Source organism: Atractosteus spatula, chromosome 6 (genome assembly GCF_055471065.1).
Source record: "Atractosteus spatula isolate fAtrSpa1 chromosome 6, fAtrSpa1.hap1, whole genome shotgun sequence".
NCBI classification, from domain to species: domain Eukaryota; kingdom Metazoa; phylum Chordata; class Actinopteri; order Semionotiformes; family Lepisosteidae; genus Atractosteus; species Atractosteus spatula.
This window is the reverse complement of record NC_142711.1, coordinates 44,199,221-44,219,429: the sequence shown is the minus strand read 5'-3', so window position 1 is coordinate 44,219,429 and position 20,209 is coordinate 44,199,221. Positions and strand designations below refer to the sequence as shown.

The 20,209-nt window shown below is 36.5% G+C and overlaps 1 protein-coding gene across 1 annotated transcript; it reads left to right on the top strand.

The window, feature by feature from the left end:
• Window positions 1–6,943: 6,943 nt before the first annotated feature.
• rgs9bp (regulator of G protein signaling 9 binding protein) lies at window positions 6,944–15,503 on the top strand. The gene is made up of 3 exons (XM_088919584.1): window positions 6,944–7,039; window positions 13,594–13,903; window positions 15,145–15,503. Exons 1-3 carry the CDS (start codon window positions 6,944–6,946, stop codon window positions 15,501–15,503), a joined length of 765 nt encoding a protein of 254 aa, XP_088775710.1.
• The last annotated feature ends 4,706 nt before the right edge of the window (window positions 15,504–20,209 follow it).

The window sequence follows — 20,209 nt, the reverse complement described above, 5'->3', positions numbered from 1 at the left end:
TTCTTTCAGGTTGCCTTTTGTAACAAAGTAAAGTGCCAGCACTGGCCAATTCATTGTGGCCATTATTACATAAGGCATTTGCATTGAGCAGATAACCTCTGGCATTAATCTAGTAATTATTTGGGCTGCATTTTCCTCTGCATAAGGCTTGGCAATTTACCCCCACATCATCTGAAAAGCCAGCTTTTTAATGACTGGGTTAACTAGAGCGTGGTCTAAGCTAGCTCTCAATATTACTGAGCCATCCAAGAAATCGGCAGCAAGAATAAGAGAAAGTTTCCAATAAACTATGCTTGACTGCTGTTTCATAAGAGTAAAAAAGAGCTGCTAGCAGTCTTTCTTTGTGTTTTGGACCATTATGCAGAACTGTTGCTCGTTACATTTACTACAGTAGCTGTGCTGTTGGCAAAGAGGTTATACTGTGAACCCAAGAGCTACTAGGAAACTGAATATATCTACACTGTAAGGGGAAACCAATATACTAATGCCTTAGGACCAGGGAAATCAGTACAGTTTTTTAAAATATTTTTTAAAAACATTTTATTTAAATTACAACAACAGTGGGAAAATAAGATTTGGAACAAATTTGTAAGTGACAGCCACATTTTTAGAACCCTTTCAAAATACCAATATTTAATCATAATAACTTACACATAAAGAAACATTTTCATTAGCACTTTTATTAGTATTTCAATTTGTGTTTAAAAAGTCTTAAATGCCATTTGTTTAAAGAATAAATGTAAAGATAACAGATTTTGGATGCATGTCAGTGCCAAATCCCTGATTTGAGCCTATGTTCCTTCCACCATTTACAGATTTCACTGTAATCACAGTTTTTTTTATCTATGTTGTCACATAGAACAAATTTGGGTGCTTATACCACACCCTTAAAACAAAGGAAATATAATGTATTTTTTTTCATTTTAAAATGTATATTGTACAATTCAGCTTCAGAAAGTACATTTTGAAGCAAATAAGTTTAATGGCAATTGTTTAAAAAGGGTGAATTGTGTCAAAAAGCTGGGAAGTAGTGGATTCCTACATAGCAAGGATAGGGTGATATTTTGCTTTATGAGATTTATCTTCAGATGCTCACAGCACACCAAGAACAAAAACGGCAAGTGCCTGTTGCAGTTAAAAGAAAGCATATGTGACTCAGAGCTGTTGTAATAACACCCTCTACTGGCAAAAACCTTAGAGAAAAAGAATATCTTACACAAGGCAGCAGCACAGACTGTATGTTCAACCCTTTTTGTTTGTTAGCTGTTTCAGGTGTTGCCAGTAATGGCCCTGGAAAGCCACTGACCAGCAGGTTGTATAGGTCACCATTAAATCATTAGTGTCTAAAATTGTGGGTATATCTATTATCTGTCATTTGTATAACAAAGTTATTCAAAAATGCACTGGAGTGAAGACATAAATGCCTTTCTGCCTTCGAATTTCCATGACCAGAGGTGTCCACACCTGCCTTAACAATGTCCATGCTATCTGAACAAAAACATACTTTCATCACAAGCCTTAAAAAAAAAACGGCCATTAAGGGTGAGTCATTATTACCTGTTGCAATGGGGTTTACCAGAACTAAGATGCCTCCACCTCCAACCCTAACCTTTAGTTTCATTTTTACCTCTGTAGTCATGAGAGCCAGCACTCTTTTAAACAATATCCCATCATTGTGCAATGTACAGTACCTGGAAATCTACATATAACTGCTCAAGAAGGAAACACTCATGTCTTCTCCCAGTTCCACAGTTTTTGGTCCTCGGAGTTAGGCATGAATTTCCTCTCTTTTGAAAGTCGCACAGTGATATTCTGGATTTCAGCTATATTTTTTATATACAGTATAATGATATCCTCTCTGCTACTATTCAATAATGGTTTTCTCCTACTTGACTCTTCATTGCCTACCCATTCTCTAATAGCACCTCATTAACTGAGTTTTATATATCAGCAGGCAGCATCGACCAGAGCTAGACTCTGCTTTCTTGCAGTGACATCAGGTACCCTTTGCCCTGTCTCCTGTTCTCCAAAAAGCATACCTATGCCCACAGAGGACCAAATAAAAATCTTTGTGTTTTTTTAACAACAAACTTGCCCAGTCATTTCCAGGTATAGAAAATGTTTACATACTGTAAATGTTACTTTCTGAAAGTCATCATCAGGTAAAGGTGAAAATAAGAGGAGTATGGATTTCTTTCTAGTTATAACTGCTACAGTTATTAGTAGTACTAAGGTTTATACATTAACATTACATCCATTTTGTAATGTACTTCTTCAGTATAGGGTTGTGAAGGAAGCCAAAAGCAACAGGCACAAAGTGGAATATACCCTGGATAGGATATCCGTCCATTGCAGGGCACAAACAGACACATGCACAGTACACACTCACACCAGGGCATTTTTTTTTTACAGCAGTCAATCTACCAGCAAGTCTTCAGACTGTGGGAGGAAACTGTGCACCCAGAAAAAAAAAAACAGATAAACATGGGATGAACATATAAACACAAATAGAACCCCAGGAATTGAACTCAGGGCCTTAGCACTGCAAACCACTGTGCCACAGTGCCACCATATCATTATAGATCCTTTCTCATACACTTTCAGTTTAAAATAAAATATAAGACATAAGATTTATTTGTTTAAAAATAATTTCGTATTTTTACAAAAAAAGTTGACTGAATGGTATTTTCAGAAGAACTTTTCAAATGATCTCATACTAGCAAAACAAACATTTGTAAGGAGATGTGAGAAGTACTCACATGTACTGTATTGTAGGTGGATACTGTAGGTACAATCTGATTGGCTCCAGCCAGTCACTTCAGCAGTGAAATCTAGTCCAATCCTTACTCTATATTTCAGATCACAAGAGGGGATTATTTCACACTGTCCCTAATCAGGATCGACCTCCAGGCACAAGTGTGCTAGATTTACCAGTAAGCCATGTTATATATTGCTGTAGGACAGTAAATGTCTGAGCAAATACAATGGCTTCAGTGTGCAAATGGTATACACAGCCATTTGTGCATGAAAGTCACTGTGTGACACACCTAAAGAATACAATATAAAGGAATGAAACTCTAACTGAATTAGATAAAATGGATGTCTGCAAAATGTCATTTTATGAGTTAAAAATTAGTTTAATATCATACATATTTAGTTGCTTATTTAGTTGCATTTAGTCAGCTTTAATATGTTTTTATGCTATTTTTTTGTACCAAACTTTTGTGTGCAAAAATGATCAGATAAAGAGAAGCATTGAGGAACTAGAGGTCAGGAAACAAATTACTATACCATCCAGACCTCTGACTAACCACATTACCTGATATGATCTAATTTAGAAACGGACCAAGGATGTCTGTGTAACAGTATTATATTTTCTGCCATCTAGAAGCAACTGTATATTGCAGTTTTACTTCAGTTAAAATATTGAAAATTAAAAAGCAATCATTAAGGTTAAAATTGTCTAATATACAGGGCCTAGTGAACCATATGAAAATGATTAAAGATCATTAAAATTAAAAATTAGATTAATCTTACTGTAGAATAGTTTAGCAAATGTTTTTGTTCGGAACTGATTTTTCATAATGCAACTTTCTTCTAAGATATTTGTGGTACAGACCTTACTCAGTTGTCTTGAAATTGGATATAATTTCAGTATTTTATGACCCATGTGTTGTGAGTCTACGATTTCTAAAATCATTCTGATGTTATCCAAGGCTGCTGTAATGGAAACTGCACTACATCATTAATAGCAGCCTCAAGCGCAAAAGGGACAGTTTCATATGCAGTTAGGAGCTTGTCCTTAGAGTTTGTGACATGTTCCTTTGAAAGTGCTTTTTTGAAGAAATCATGGCCTGTGGCATGCAGACTCCGTTCAGACTGTTTATGCTGTTTATAATGGGGCTGTTGGCTATCTGAAGAGAACACTGTGCTTACATAAATAGACACCTAAATCTGTGAGTACGCTTCATGGGTACTTTTAAACACTAATTCTGAGGAAGGGAACTACACTTCTTTTTCAATAAATGACTTATTTCAGTACTTTTGACAAGGTTAATATGGATAGGTTATTGATTACTAGTTGCAGTTGTTACTAGTTACTCGTTGTTAAGGTCTTTGAGTATTAAAGTGATCTACACATTTTTTTTCATAGTCATGATAAAAGATGTACCAAGTGTCTATTAGTATACCCCTAGACAGGAATTGATGTTCCTGATACTAAGACTTTCAGAGAAATCTTGGATTATATTTATCAATCACGAGCACATTCATCATTTAATACACAATGTTTAGAATATTCACAAGTACAATTTAAAAGTCTGATTTATCACTTTTACATTTATTCAACCATACACAGTTTTATATAATATACCCTGATGAAACTAGAATTTTTGGGGGCTCTCAAGATGAAATACAATACCAAGGCTAAAGCCATCCCTGGGCTTTTAGAGAAATACAAATTCCAAGACTTCTGCTGCTTGAGACAGTGGATAATTCCTCATTATGACTACAAAGAACTTTATAAAGGAGTTTATTATACTCAGCAGAATACAACAACTTAACTTACTAATACAGTGTTGAACTGTTGTTTCTGAGGCAAACTAATGGTGTTTTAATTCCAGCTAAGAAATCTTCAGACTCATATCACAAGTTAGCAACCAGCCAACAAACTTTACAAGCACACACAAAGAGCACTCACCTAAATATGATGGTAAAGGTCAGTACTCGGTCACATCCAGCAAAATATGTCTTTTGCTTGCCTACTCTATAACAGGTACAACAACACTCTCATATGTGTATAGATAACAGTGGTACAAGGGAATGTAGCAATTCACTACAGTATCCCACCCCAGATGTGCTGGATCAATACAGCAGATGAAGGGTAATTTACTCTTAACCATAGAAATTACATATTAAGAAAACAATTTTAACTCAGGATGTCCCATGTAGGGTAACCCATCCAGTAAGCCTCAGTGAAACAGCACATTGCATTTTTATTTATATATTTATATATTTATTTTTTTAAGAACAAACAGGGCTAACAATCAGTCAGGAAAGCTAGTTGACTCTTTAGCAGATCATCCTTTCCAGATGTACTGTGTGCTCAGTTCACTGTCCACTAGTCCAGAATCACTTGATGACTAAGCAGGTCTTTCCTTAATCTGACAGTCACAACAAACAGTACAGTTGGTTGTATTTTGTTGGTGCTTATTTAGGCAAAGGTCCTTGGACTTACTGTTGGTTTTTTACAAATGCTCAGATGACCATAATATAGTGCCTTGGGAATGTATTCACACTGAGGGTGGAGTACTTCCTGTACAAGCACCATGCAGTTTGTAGTGACTCCAGTGGCAGTATGTGGTAACTTTGGTATGCTACAGCATGTAAGAGTCTTTCCATCTATCCATTTTCTAAGAGCTTTATTCAATTCAGGGTCATGGGGGAGCCGAACCCCATCAAACAGCAACAAGGTGTGACACAACCTGGACGGGATGCCAGTCCATTTCATGGCAGACAGAAGCAAACACACATTCACTTACACCAGGTTCAATTCTTCCAGAAGCCACTTAAACTACCAGTATGTAAGAGTCAGTGGTTATCCAAATTCTTTTGATGCATCATCATAACACCTGGCCATCTGGAAGAGGGTAATGGTAAATCTCTGTACATGGTGATTTGAAGAGAGGTGATCCAGGTAATTGTTGTTTAGTTTATATATACTGTAACAGGCCTGGGACTTGGGAAAAAACATCACTTTCAAAATTTCTTCCCCATCTGACTGGAGTCAGCGAGGTTCTAAAACAGACAATGATCTTACACACCGATTTTTGGCTTTTGTTTCAGAATGGGAAATTAATATAATTATATATGACCTAAAAGAATGTAAAGGGCTTTTGGGTTAAGGGACTATTGTTTTTGTTAAACCAATAACTTGAACATGCTGCGTACTGAGTTACAGTTGTACAAAACATAATTTCTATAACTGACCTTTTCTTTTGCCGTTTGCAAAACTTTGTCTAATGAAATTGACGTGACAAAGATTTATTCTGGAGTTTAGTGGGAAAATATTTTTAAATTTAAGTGTGTCACACTTCTAAATGTTTGCTGTGCTCACAGTGACTGTTCTTAATCTTAGTCTCTGAAACTGTGAAGAACTTCAGAATGCACGGAAGACAAGGACAGGAACTGTTACTCTGAATAATGCAAACTCCCTTTGCAGTTCCAGTCCAAAATGACTAGAGATAAAGAGAACATAGTTTCTATGAATGATCCATTAATGTAGAGAGGTTTAAATGGAATTGGGGTTCAAAGTCTTCCCAGTATACAGTATGTATTAGAAACAGAGACGGGAAAGAAAGATCGAAAAGATACATTTCATGATGTTCATCTGTTCAGGCTCGGGAGGAGAATGCTTGCCAAGTAACTGTAAGAGATAAGCCCAAATGCACAATGAAGCCCACACTCGCTCTGTTATAAAAGACGGTGTCTTAGTTGGAGGCGTTTTCATCAAACAATGGGCGCATGTTCTTCAGCTGTAGATAATAAGATTAGCTGCTCCGTTCACCCTGCGTCAGTCATGGCATTGTGATCAGAAGGATTACCTTTATGGCTAAGGACAGTACCGTGGGTCTACCTTATTTATATATTTTAAAAACACATACAGTTTATATGTAGTGTCTTTTTTCGCTGGTCGTTCATTTTAGACAAAGAAAATATTTAAACGAAACGCCGTCTTAAAATTTTTTTCTCTTTTTGCGTAATTACTTCACCTTTAGTTGGAGTTAACTCATGCTCACCTAGACAAGCGCATCTTGCCATGGCATTCCGTAAATTCAGGGTGAAGGCAAGCCTGGAATAAACGGTGTTCGCACCACTCTTCTGTCTGGAAACATTTCTGCGCTGCGAGAGGGGTGAGGATCTCACAACCCCAGAAAGAGCCCCCATGCCAGTATCAAACAACAAGATTGCCAACGATGGGAATGCGGATTCAATCAAGTCTCGGGAAGAGGCGAAGGCTCTTGTTGAGGCATTAATTAAGGTGAGAGATGCTATGGGGCCAATTATAATTAAAAAAAGTTACTTTGAGACGTTTGAGATTTTGTTTAATTTTAAAGATGAATTGTTGCATAAAAGCAGAATTAGTAATGGAACTTCAATACTTGAAGCGCAGCTAGGAAATGAATTTCCATTACCCACTAATTAATTCTAGCCTGTTTCTCTTTCGTTTAAAATTATTGTTTTATTGCTGAATCTAGTACAAGTTATTTTTTTCATAGAAAAAATGCGTAATGTCAGTTTTGTTGGATCCTTTGAGATCAATTATTGCTAAGTGACAAAAAATAAAAGCTTTTGTAGTTAATAAGGTCAGTTTTTTCACTGATGTGAAGCATTTATCCACTTTTGATTCAAAGCGGAAAAGTAATTGCTAGCAGATTTCACACTAATACTTGGTAAGCTGATGCTTAAATTAAATTGCTCTTTTGTATTGACTCCACTGCTGCTCATACTGTAACACTGACTGATATTGTTAGATCTATGAAAAAGCGTTTGAATACAGAATTAGGCGCCATCACATTTAGACCATCTTTATTTAAAGTTTTTTTCTGTTCAAATTTCTAGTCGCTTACTGATGATAAATTCCTCGCGTATTTAAAATGTTTTCTTTTTTGTATTATTTCGATGTGGAAACCAATAATTTCACGTAGAGAATGGATAATATACCATAAGGAGCTGTTATACAGTACATTCTTGTGTCTCACTTATATTTTAATCTTGCTGAGATCTCAGCAACAAACTATAACAAAATAAAATGAATTATTTCCTCTATTATGAAGCACACGTAAATGAATAAAAAAAAATGCCTAGACATTTAGATAGCAATAAAATGTTAGCTTAATTTTAGTTATTGGTATTTTTAATAGGTAATAATTACAACAATTTACACTCAAGGGCACCTACTAATTGTTTGAAACATCAGAAGAATATCCTAGTCTTCAAAAGTTCTTTAAATCTCCTTAATAAGTTAATAAGTCATTTATATCTTTATTACCTAAGTTCTTACCTCTTACTCTCCATTATCATTTGAAACTCACTTTGTTACTGTTAACAAAATTAAATGAGCAGTAAAAGTAATCATTCTATTTCTTCTTTTGTTGATGTTTTTGATGTTTTTGTTTTGTGTCCAAGCCACCAACATAATGACAGAGGCTAAGTGCTGAGCTGAACACCTCCAGAGAAGCAAAACATCTTGACCAAATAAAGAGAAGCAGCCTTGATCTAGCTCTGTTGAATAGTCCCCTTTGCTGCATTCACTGCTGCTTAGAAAACTTGTCGAGCATTGAAAGTTAACTGAAATACATCAAAAAGTAACAGTTTTAGAGGATTATGGAGGAATATTGCCCAATACTGCATTTAGCCCAACACACATCCCACATATTTTCTCAACACATTCATTTTGGGACACTCCCAAAATATGTAAATAAATGCCCACAATCCCAGTTGCACACAGCTGACAAGAGCTATTGATAACCTCATCTGAACTCTCCCAGTTAAGGACCTATGAATCAACTTGAAATGGACAAGTAGGTCTGTCAAGTTTTTCATAATGCAGAAACATTTTCCTAAATCACCTCACTGACTGGCGTAAAGTTCCACATTACCAAATCTCTTTACCAAATTCATATCAAAGGGAGGAGGTTAATATTGTGACAGCCCCTTTTTTCAACCAAACAGGAACCATAGATGTAGCCATAATATACAGTAACCTGTGACCATAAATATAATCTTTTTGTCCTGTTGTCCAGTTGTGCTGAGGTTTGTAATGACTTTGTTTCTCATTGCATAGCATCCGTATGGGACCTGCCTGTTCCCTGGAGAGATTGTACTCAAATACTGCAGATAGTGTGTTAAGCAATAATAGGGCCAGAAAACCCCCTATGATGTTACATGGCATGTTTTTCCAAGTCTTGACTGAGCTGTGATTAAAGGTTGACTCCCCAACATGGTTAGTGAGGGATTCATGTGTTTAATGTAGAGCTAGTGATGTTCAGACTGATACACTTTTAGAGTGCACCTTAGTGCATAAACAAGCTAAGAACATTAAAAACATAATGCCTGAGGAAAGGATTCAATACTATTGCATGAGTGAATGTTGAAAAGGAACACTGTATTTGTACATTGTATTTTTTGCTTTAGTACATCCATCCATTTTCTAACAGCTATATCCAATACAGGGTCACGGGGAAGCCAGAGCCTATCCCGCTAAGCAACAGAATGTCATTGGATTTTGGGAAGAAACCATGGCTCCCAGAGGAATCCCATGCATGGGGAGAACATAAAAACTCCACAGAGATAGCATCCCAAGAGATGAACCTAAGGCCCCAACACTGTGAGGCAGCAATACTAACTGCTGCGCCACTATGTTGTTAATTTGTTTTATAATAATAATCCTTATACTTATTGTATATAGCACTTTTATGAACACTCCACTCACAGTGCTTTACAGGTAATGGGAACTCCCCTCCACCACCACCAATGTGCAGCCCCAACTGGGTGATGCAACAGCAGTCAGTATGCAAAGTTCGCCAGTGAACTCTCTGCACATCCCCTATCAGTTGGGAGGAGAGTAATGAAGTCAATTAAGTGATAGGGATTATAAAAAGGCCTTTATTGGTAAAGGCCAGGGGAAATTTGGCCAGGACACCAGGGTTTACACCCCTACTCTTTAAGAGAAACACCCTGGGATTTTTAATGACAACGGAGAATCAGGCCTTCTGATTTGGATCTTATCTGAAGGACAGGGCTCTTTTTTACATTATAGTGTCCCCGTCTCTATACTGTGGCATTAGGACTCACACAAACCACAGGGTGAGCGCCCCCTGCTGGCCCCACTGACACCTCTTCCAGAAACCTTCACTTTCCCAGGAGGGCTCCCATCCAGGTACTGGCCACAGGCTCACACCTGCTGAGCTTCAGTGGGTTATTTGCTAGTTGCAGGGTTATACTGTATAGCTTCTACGTGAATATTAACTTCCCAGAGTGAACGCAGACATGTTTGGGAAAAACAACATTTTACAGCCGCACCAAGCAATATTTAGCACATCATTTTGGTTATTTAAATACAGAGACATTGCATTTCTTATTTCAAATTGTTTAAAACTGCATTTCTTGATGAAAAGCTTTCATGTCCTTAGTGTTGAAAGAGTAGTATCCTTCTGGGTGCTCCTTCGCTTCACAGAATGCTGCCTATCACAGTATTCTGTATTAGAGTATTCTCTAATGGCTTGGAAGCCTCTCATGTAAAGCCCTAGAGCTTATCTAAGAATAGCTTTAATACGGCACCGGTTATCATCAATAATTACCAGATTTTACCCCTGATAACCAAAGAAAGAGACCCATAAAAATAGTTGTAGGGGCGGATAAAGATGATATTGAGGTTATAAATGGAATTAGTGTGATCTGTAATTTTATTTTTTATTCTCTTTAGTGTTGGCGCCCTAAAATGTACGTTATTGTATTGCTACTATCTAGGAGGTTTTAATTTTCTTGGCTTGTTCTGTGATCTTAGGAATTGTAATTGAATTAAAGAGAATAATATTTTAAGTATATGATTTGTTCGCTTTTAATGTAGCTCCTTTCATTAAGGGGAAATGTCAAGAAAATAAATGCAGCATTATTATAATTAAATTGGCCTTGGTTTCTGAATGAATGCATCCTGATAGGAAACACTTTCTTTGCTCTGTTGCTTGATTTCTAACAGCTATTTTAACATATGGCTGTGTGTCTAACTCATTTAAGGTATGCATCTTCATTTTGTCTTTTAAAAGACTGGCCCTTAGTTTTAAAATAGTAAAAATAAGATAAGATCACTTTATTAGCCATATACAGTTTCTTGCATTAGGAATTTGTTTCTCGCATACCCCAGCTTGCTCTCCATGAGACACACAGTAATGGACAGTGTCATTCACAGTAAAATATTGCTGTCAAACTGTAAAAAGCCATTGAGATGTCTGTCAATGTGACAGAGACTGACAGTTCTGACTGAATATAATTCCTGGTACTTTCACTTATGAATTCAATAATAAATGCAAAGATTTGTATAGGGCTTTTATCCCAAGGGACCAGAAAGGTGCTTCACGTACTGTATAGTTGGTAACCCACATCAACCATCACAGATATGCTGTTCTCACCTGGGTGAAGTGCAGCTGCCATTGTGCACAAGCTGAATAACAGATGAGTTGGAGAAGGAAGGAATGTGACAAATGTATCTCACCAATTGAATTGAGGGTAATTTAGGAAGGCCAGATTGTGCAAATCCAAAGTCTAATTAAGTCAGAATACCAGGATTAATTCTCTACAATCAGGGCCTTGGTATACTTCCTTTCCTACGGTATGGTTTCAAGGTGGTAACTCTGCTGTCCATCTCTTTAGTTGTATTAGATTGTACTATGTTCTTCCTGGTTAGAGGGTGGGATTTGGGTCTAGACAAGGGAACTCTGGGGGCTTGCATACAAGAGATTTTTTCAGCCTTCAGAAAGCTATTCAACATCTGACTCTTGCTGAGCCCTAACATCTCAGACTCACCTGCCTCTCTAACATCAAGCAGTAAAGAGCAAAGGAATCGTTTCAGGAAAATGTGATTATTACATTTTTAAATATAATATTTCAAAGTCCATTGAGTTGTAGTTAAACTGCGTCACTCAATCATGGTTCATTACACTATGTACTACCTCTAAGCAATGATAATGTAGAGCAATGTTTCTTGGAATTGCAAGCCTATATTATTATATAGTTAAAACAACTTTTTCACTAAATAATTCTTCTTTTTACCTCTGCCAGGCACAGTTTGTCACTCTTGTTCATTAGGATACACTTTTATAAGAAACCAAAGGTCAAATAACGTTGATTATTTGTTTATGAAAACAGCTCCACTTATTGTACACTTACTGTACTTTTAGGCCTCTTTGAGGTGTATTAGTGGTCAGTCCTAGGTGTCTTGGTCAGAAAGGTAGATGTATATTGATGGACTAATATAACTCACTCCTTTAGTAAATAATAGAAAATAGTAGTACTGTATGTATTATGTCTTGTGTATGTGTTAGTTTGCATAATAAATCATTATTTTAAGAAGTTGTGTGTTCTATTTCTTTAGTATCAAATTGTTCATGAAAATAAGCCATGTGAGCTCGTTAGTGGGGGATAGAATTTAATTTTAACACTGTATTTAGTCAAGCTGGTTCAGGATTTCAGTATAATTACTTTAAAAAATACATTATCCTTAAAATTAACCTATATCCTATCTACGCCTCCACAGACTTCATTAATAATACATCGTGTTCTCTTGATAACTCTAGTACTTCTAAATTAAGTTTAAAAAGGAAAAGGACACACATTTGGAAAATGTTCAAAAAGAAGTGTTTTACAAAACATTTTAAAGCTAATTTGCATGAAACAGCTCCTTTCATAGAACATAATCAAAACAGGTATTCCTTATTTAATGTGAGTACTTACAATAAATATTTAAAAGTTAATTGTTTTATATTCAAAGGACCAACCTGTTAAAGATTAAATTCATGACTGTCAGAAAGGTAAGACTATCTAAATAATTGTTTTAACAGAATGCATTAGTTGTGAGCTAATATCCTATTTTAGCACCTGTTTCTTACCAGTCTCCCAAACGGCCTGAAACCATGTGGTTACTTCTGTGAACTTTTTAAATTTCAGTTGTACCATAAATATGTCAATACATTTTTTAGCTATAGTAAGATGTGATGCAATTGAGTATTCTAGTTAGTATGCATCCACATTTCAGTTACATTTCTTCTTTTTTTTAAATGAAGCCTTTGCATTAACACTTTTTTTTTACCCCAAGCAATGTAAAATGCATATGTTTAGAATTAGAAATCCAGACAAATAATAATAATTCCTTACACTTACAGTATATAGCACTTTTCTGGACACTCCACTCAAAGAGCTTTACAGGTAATGGGGACTCCCCTCCAACACCACCAATGTGCAGCCCCACCTGGATGATGTGACGGCAGTCATAGTGCACCAGTACACTCACCACACATCAGCTATCAGTGGGGAGGAGAACAGGGTGATGAAGCCAGTTCATAGATGGGGATTATTAGGTGGCCATGATTCGTAAAGGCCAATGAGTAATTTGGGTTACACCGCTATTCTTTTCGAGAAATGCCCTGGGATTTTTAATGACCACAGAGAGTCAGGACCTCAGTTTTACATCTCATCTGCAGGATGGTGCCTTTTTATAGTATAGTGTCCCCATTTCTGTGCTTTTCAGAAATCATTTGTCTTTTATCAATTTGATTGACCATCATGTTAACACACATTTATGCTTATTGTTATATATAAAACCTTAAATAAAGAACTAAGTGGGTAAAAAAAGAAATAGTCTTTTTAAGCTTTTATTAATTAGGTATAAAACGTGTCAATGGTAGTTTACTATAGTGGTTAGGATGAAATTGTTTTGGCAGTCTATGCTGTAGCTAAAAAAAAAAATAAAAACTGTGGTTAAGTCCAGTGTCATCAAATTCCTACTTGACAAGTATCGGCAATTGTGTGGTTTTCTAGGTGGTGGCCTGCTACAGGCACTTGGCAGCCAGTGTTGGTGGATCGACAGATTCCTCCAACCTGAGAGATGAGCTCAGGAGGACCAGAGAAAAAGCCCAGGATCTGGCTGTGAAGAACAGGAGCAAGCTGACAGCCAGCCTGAGAGACAAGAGCTTGCCAAAGGAGGAGCGAGCCGAGATGGAGCGCCTCTGGGTGGTCTTCTCCTCCTGTCTGGAGCTGTTCCATTCAGACATGTGTAAAGTCTTTGAGATGGGACAGACCTTCTCTCTGTCTTCCAAATCAGACCCGTTTGTGCAGACTGGGATGTCGGGTAAGTTTGACAACACTAATTATAGGTTATACTAAACCTGTCTTGGAATTTCCACTTTTACTATTTGGGAACATATTCTTGCCAAGAGTGGCTTTAATAGAACATTATATTTTTTTAGCTAGGTGAGCTGTTTCCAGGGGAAAAGGAAGATAATACAGTTTATTTAATACATGCTAAAGAAATTTTTCACTTTAAATGTTGTCTGAACTGCTGCCTGAACTGTTCTTCAATAAAGGTTAAGGATTCTTCACACCATTATAACAAGGATTGCTCTTTAACAGTTTTCTAGGATTATGGCCTCTTTATCTAAAATAAAACTTAAACCGCATCCTTCTTAAACAAGCTCCACTTGTCTCACAATTCAGAAATGAGCTCACATAATTTTCTTGCTGAACATTTTTTGAAGAAAAGTCATTGATCTTTGATCAGACCTTAAAAGGAATATAATCTGTACTGTGCCTGTACACCGGAGGTCTCCAATCCTAGTCTTGGAAACCCCCTGGTCAGATGGATTTAGAGATCATGTGAAATCATCAATTTCTCAACACCTGGAACAATTTAACTGTGATCAGTAAAACTGATCACAAATTTCTTAAATCTAGCATTACTTTGAATCACAAATCAAAATACTTTCTTGCCTTTGATGGACAAAAGTTCTTTATTTACTTCATAGATCAATAACTTTAAAAGTTGTTGTGACATACTGTGCAAAAATAAGTCGATTTAGAGTGACCTATTGGACTAACCGCACTAGGGCTCTCAAGGGATGTTGCCACTTTTTGCTAAATACAGAAAAATAACAATTATAGACTATTGATAATGAGACAAAAATGGAGAAATAGCTGAAAGGTGATGTTTTTATTGTAAATATATGATACATACGTGTACTTATTCACTCATATTTCAAATCACGTTAGTCATTACAGTGACTAGTGAGCAGGAAGGGCTGCTTCACGTCACAGTTCTCGTGAACTCTCGACAGCAAGGTGACTATACGGTGACTATACTTTGTGTTTAATTTGAACTTTGTAAATGTTGTGATAATGTTAATTAATTTAATTTGTTATTGAGATTTAATAACCAGTGTGAGAAACTGGGACTGCAGTTCCCCTTTAACAGTTTAACAATTTGCAATTAACAGCCAATAAGTTGCATTATTCTTTTGTCTGGATGAATGTATGGAAAGAAAGAAACTTTGACCTTAGCTGTCAGGACACTAGACTGTTGTTTGTTCATGACAGGAGGAACCTCTGATGTAGCAGCTCGAGCCCTGAGCCTGCAGACCCTCACCCATGACGAGAATCTGCCGAGTATAGATCGGCTGGAGCAAAATGACCTCGAGGCAGAGATCGCCAAAGTGGACAAGATGATTGACAACATGGAGATGAAGGTCAACGTACTCCGCTGGACGGTGGAGGCCAAGAGCCCACTTTATGCTGACCCGCTCAGCACTGACACCTCCTCTGTCGCTCTCCTCTCCCTGGACGAGGAGGATGGAGGCCGCTGTTGTGATCGGAGCCAGCTCTTTGTATCGGTTGTCCTCTGTGGTGTCGCCATGGTCGCAGTGGTGTTGTCTGTGTGTGTGGTGTACCTGACATGAGAGCTCCTCGATGACCCATTGATGAAGGAACTAGCTTCTACAAAAAGTAACTAGAACAAAACAGCTACACTGAAATGATCCTGACAGCCATCTTTTTGGTTCTGGGAGTCTAAACTAGCTGGAGACCACTTACTGTACATTCCCATTGAAGCTGCCAAGCCATTTGAACAAATATTATAAAAGTATAATAGATTATTATTTATTTACCTTTTGTAGGAAACAGTATTGAATGGAAATAAATACAAGTAGATTCCATGTAACCTTTTGGTCTCAAATGATTTTCTGAGAAATTTACAGAGGTTTCTAGAATGTTGTACCATTCTAGAAACTATAGGGAATTGTCATTCTTTTGGTAAGCAGGTGCTCTGCATATCTTGACATATTGAAGGGAAAACATTCAGATTTCAGATGAGGTCACCCGCTCCATTACCGCTATTACAATTTTCAGCATGCACATTGTGTAAAGCTTCATTTAAATAGGGAAAGACATAGACATATTGACTGTGAATACCCAACAAATCTGAAGTCCTACATTTTCATTTTTTATCTATAATTAATATTATACATTGCGAAAGCAGAGGCAGGGTGGCAAAGTGGTTGTCATTGCTGCCTTAAAGTGCTGGGGACGGGTTCAATTTCTAGGGTGCTATCTGTGTGGAGTTTGGAGGCTCTCCCCGTGTTTTTGTGGGTTTCCTCCCATAGTCCAAAGATATACTGGTAGATTCTTTGGCTTCTGGGAAAATCGGCCCTGGTGGAAGAATGTACAGTATGTATCTGTGACTATGTGTGCCCAGTGGTGGAATTTGGTGTATTGGATAAAGCGGTTAGAAAATGGATGATAGATGGATCATAAGAAAAAATGTAATTGTTTAATGCAAAGAGATAGAGACAATAATGTCATTATAGTTTAAGCGTGGGGATGACTTTTCCCAAAGAGAGCTGGAAGAATTCCACTGTGACACGTTATCAAGTCACTTATTTCTTTGTGCACTGAGATTCAGAAACAGAACAAAATGTTCTGCTTAAAGAAAAAACAAAACAAACGTTTGGTTAATACTGGGTGGATGCACTGGGTAGTTCACACTGATGCTTCATAGCACTGCAGGGGTCCAGCCAGGGACAGAGGACAATTCTGTGTAAAATCTGAGGATCTTCCTCCTGGTCTTTCTTGCCCAGTTGTACCCTGTGTTCAGGAGCTGTGGTCTATATCTGGGAGCAGCACTGCCCAAATACCCTCTCTCTGTGAATAATCTGTATGGGTTTATACAGCAGCTTGATTTTTAATCCACTGCATGCAATACAGGACTCACAACACATGATTCACATGCTTATAGTATGTTTAGCATGAACCTGGTTGCAGAATTTACACCTTGTTAAAAAAAAAGTCTAAATGCATCTGGGCATGATTAAACAAGCCATTGTGAATACCACAACGTTTCTAATTTCCCTGAACTGTGACTGCACTACATGAAGCGATAGCTAAAAATAAAAGCATAATTTAATAAGGATTATGTCTTCTACCCTTTAGTACTAGGCATGTACATTACATCACTAACAATCATAGTCTCTTAATACCTCATATCTGTTATCTCATTGATTTTATGTAAACATTTATGTAAAATTACATAATTACTGTAAGGGTTTGGAATACAGTAGGAAAGCAAAGGGCAGACACAGAACCAGTTAAATGAAGATTTTGACTATAGATTTCAAAGTGCTCAGGGAAGGTGACTCTCTGATATCCTTAGAGATAAAATTCCAGAGCTTTGGTGCATAGCTAAGCATTTGGTGCATAGCTAAGCATTTGGGGACTGATAGGAGGCCAAAATTAGATGAGCGAAGGTTGTAAGGTAAGGATAGTAATTCAGACAGGTACTGAAGTGCCAAGCCATATAGAGCCTTATAGGTGAGCATGAGGATTTTGAAGTCAACAAAAAACCTGACAGGAAGCCAGTGCAAGATCTCAAGGGTAGGAGTAATGTGATCACTTGCACTAGACCTGGTCAAGATTCTGTCTGCCGAATTCGGTACATACTGAAGTTTCTTTCGTGTGGATTTTGATACCCAAGCAAGTAGGGCATTACAGTAATGAATTTGAGAGAACACGAACATTTTGACCAGCTTTTCAGCAGCAGTCAGCGACGACATAGGGTGTAGTCTGGCGATATTTCTGAGGTGGAAGCATTAATTTTTCTTATTTTCATCATTTCTACAGGGCAGCATCTTTTAAAATAATCCTGCAATGCCTAACATAATTCTTAAAACAGATGCACAAGGGACAGAATTTAATTGTGTGTTACTGGTCACTATTTAAAGCTTTGTAGACATTTCTAGGCTGTGAAAATGTCAAGAGAGGGAAATGAAAACAACTTCCACTTTAAAAATTGTAACATAATTTTAAATAAAAAGGATGTTTTACTTTTGTCTGTGTTGAAACATTGTCTTTTTTATTCATTTTCAATTATCTTATACATTGAACAGTATTAGTTTTTGTGAATTGCCTTAGTTATTTACTGTACTAATATTTTTAAAGCAGACTTTGCATAAACCACTAGATATATAATCATTACCTTTTCCTTTCACTTAAAGTTTTTGTTGTTTGTTGGAGACTCAGATACTATATAATTGTTTTTTTGCTTTGTGGAAGTAATAATATTTTTTGTAACATGATCAGGTTTACTATACCTTTGTTTTGGTATGTTTCATGTACAAATTGCAACCGCCAATCTAAGACACTTGAAATAAATAGGATATGGGACCTAGTCTCCTTAAACAATTTATCTAGGACTTTTCATCATAATGGTACCACGCAAACTCAACACAAAATCCTAACAGCAATAAGTAAAATAAACTCCTACTGGATTCCTACAAATACCTTGTACTTCTCTTTCTCATGGGAAGCAACAGAACACCTTTCACACCTGCCTTCAGAGGAGAAATGTGGGGCTCCTATGGGAGATGTGAAGGATAGTTCAGGTGAAGGATACTCACTCAGTTCTAAAAGTGCTTTGGGCCCTCAATACTGGCCATTTTACACCTGCATGCTACTGTATCTACAATATTCTTCTCAGGGATCATTTTATTTCTGTGTATCTTTTTGGCTTCTCTCATGCATGGCATGCTGGAACAGTTTTATACTAGTTGCATACTATACCAGGTGGAGTTGTAAGGAACAACTCAGCAAGTTTCAGTTGGAAAAATTATTATAACTTGGGCCTGAAAATCATCAGTCAATAAGTACTTTGGTCTATCAGTAGTTCCTTAGCAAGATCTTTGTTTTCTTATGTCACTGCACAGCTAAAGAGTGACTAAAGTAGTCCAAGTAGGTGGCTGCGTCAGCATGTGTAGGCTGCAAAGGAACAAGTAATAGGTTTATTCCATGCTGAAAAGAGAAGAAAGGAAACACGATGTTTCAGCTGTGGAGCCTTCTTCAGGTGTGGACCACACCTTTACTTGTTCTTAAAGAGTGACTAGATTCATCAGACAAGAGAATCTATTAGTTCTCTTTTCTGCAGTTTCTCTGTTAAGGCACCAAACTACAACTTTTACAAATTTAAAATATTTTTTAAAAAAACGCATTAAATTACAAACACAAATTAAATATAAGGCACTTTTGAATAGATATATTATTTTACATTTCTGAACTTATAGCTAATAAACTTCTATAAGGTATATTTTACAGAATATAATAAGGTTTTAACAGTTTGCTGGCCTACAATAAGTTTTTAACATTCACAAGATGTAACACTTTGGAAACAGTTGACCAATCATTCATTACTTTGAAAACAGTTGAGTTGGTGCGTTTTGGAATGTGGATGATGTGGGTTCTTTCCTATATGGAAAGTGCTTTGTGATCCTTCCCAAAACATGAAAAGTACTAATAAATGCATGAAATGATTAAATAAATGTGTTTTGGGAACTGTATTCATTACTATAGCATTCAGTTTTGCTATGCTTAATCACTTTATTTAGCATAGCACAACTGAATGCTATAGTTATGAATATAGCTGTTTTTATCTCTCAATGAGATACTATTACTCAGAAGGCTTTCTCAGTGAAAAGCAAGTGTAAAAGCAAAATTTCATAAGGTTAAGCACATGGGAAAGAACAAAATGTTAAGACCCCAAATTAAGGTGGATAATAGAAATATTAAAAACATAGTCTACCACAGCATCTGTTAAAGTTGTTAATGATACTGTTTAAAAATAACGGTATATATAATATATACTGTATAATAATAGTGTGAAAACACTATTAGATAATCAGCAGATTATTGTCTCTAAGTGTTTTGATTTTTTTTAAACAAATAGTCCTAGAAAAGAATTTGTGAAGAATGTAAGATACAACAAATAATTCTGAAATAGATTTTTCAGAAGTGTAGCAAATAGTAATTATGGAAAAAAAGATAGTGCCATTGATTGTTAGGACCATGTTTACAAATGTTTTACTGCAATGCTGATTTTGCTATTAAGAATGAATTAAACTTCTAATTATGCACAAAAGAAAGGTATGCACATTGTGTAAAGCGTAGAATCTGAAAAAAAAATTAGGTGACTACTTGCAATGTCTGACCTGAATGCAAAAATACAGTATGTGAATTCAGTAGTGATAATCATTTTATGAAAATATCCTTTAATCAGATTATCATACTACAATATGTTTGTACAGTACATCTTTACTTGTATGTTACCTTTTGTATTAGAGAA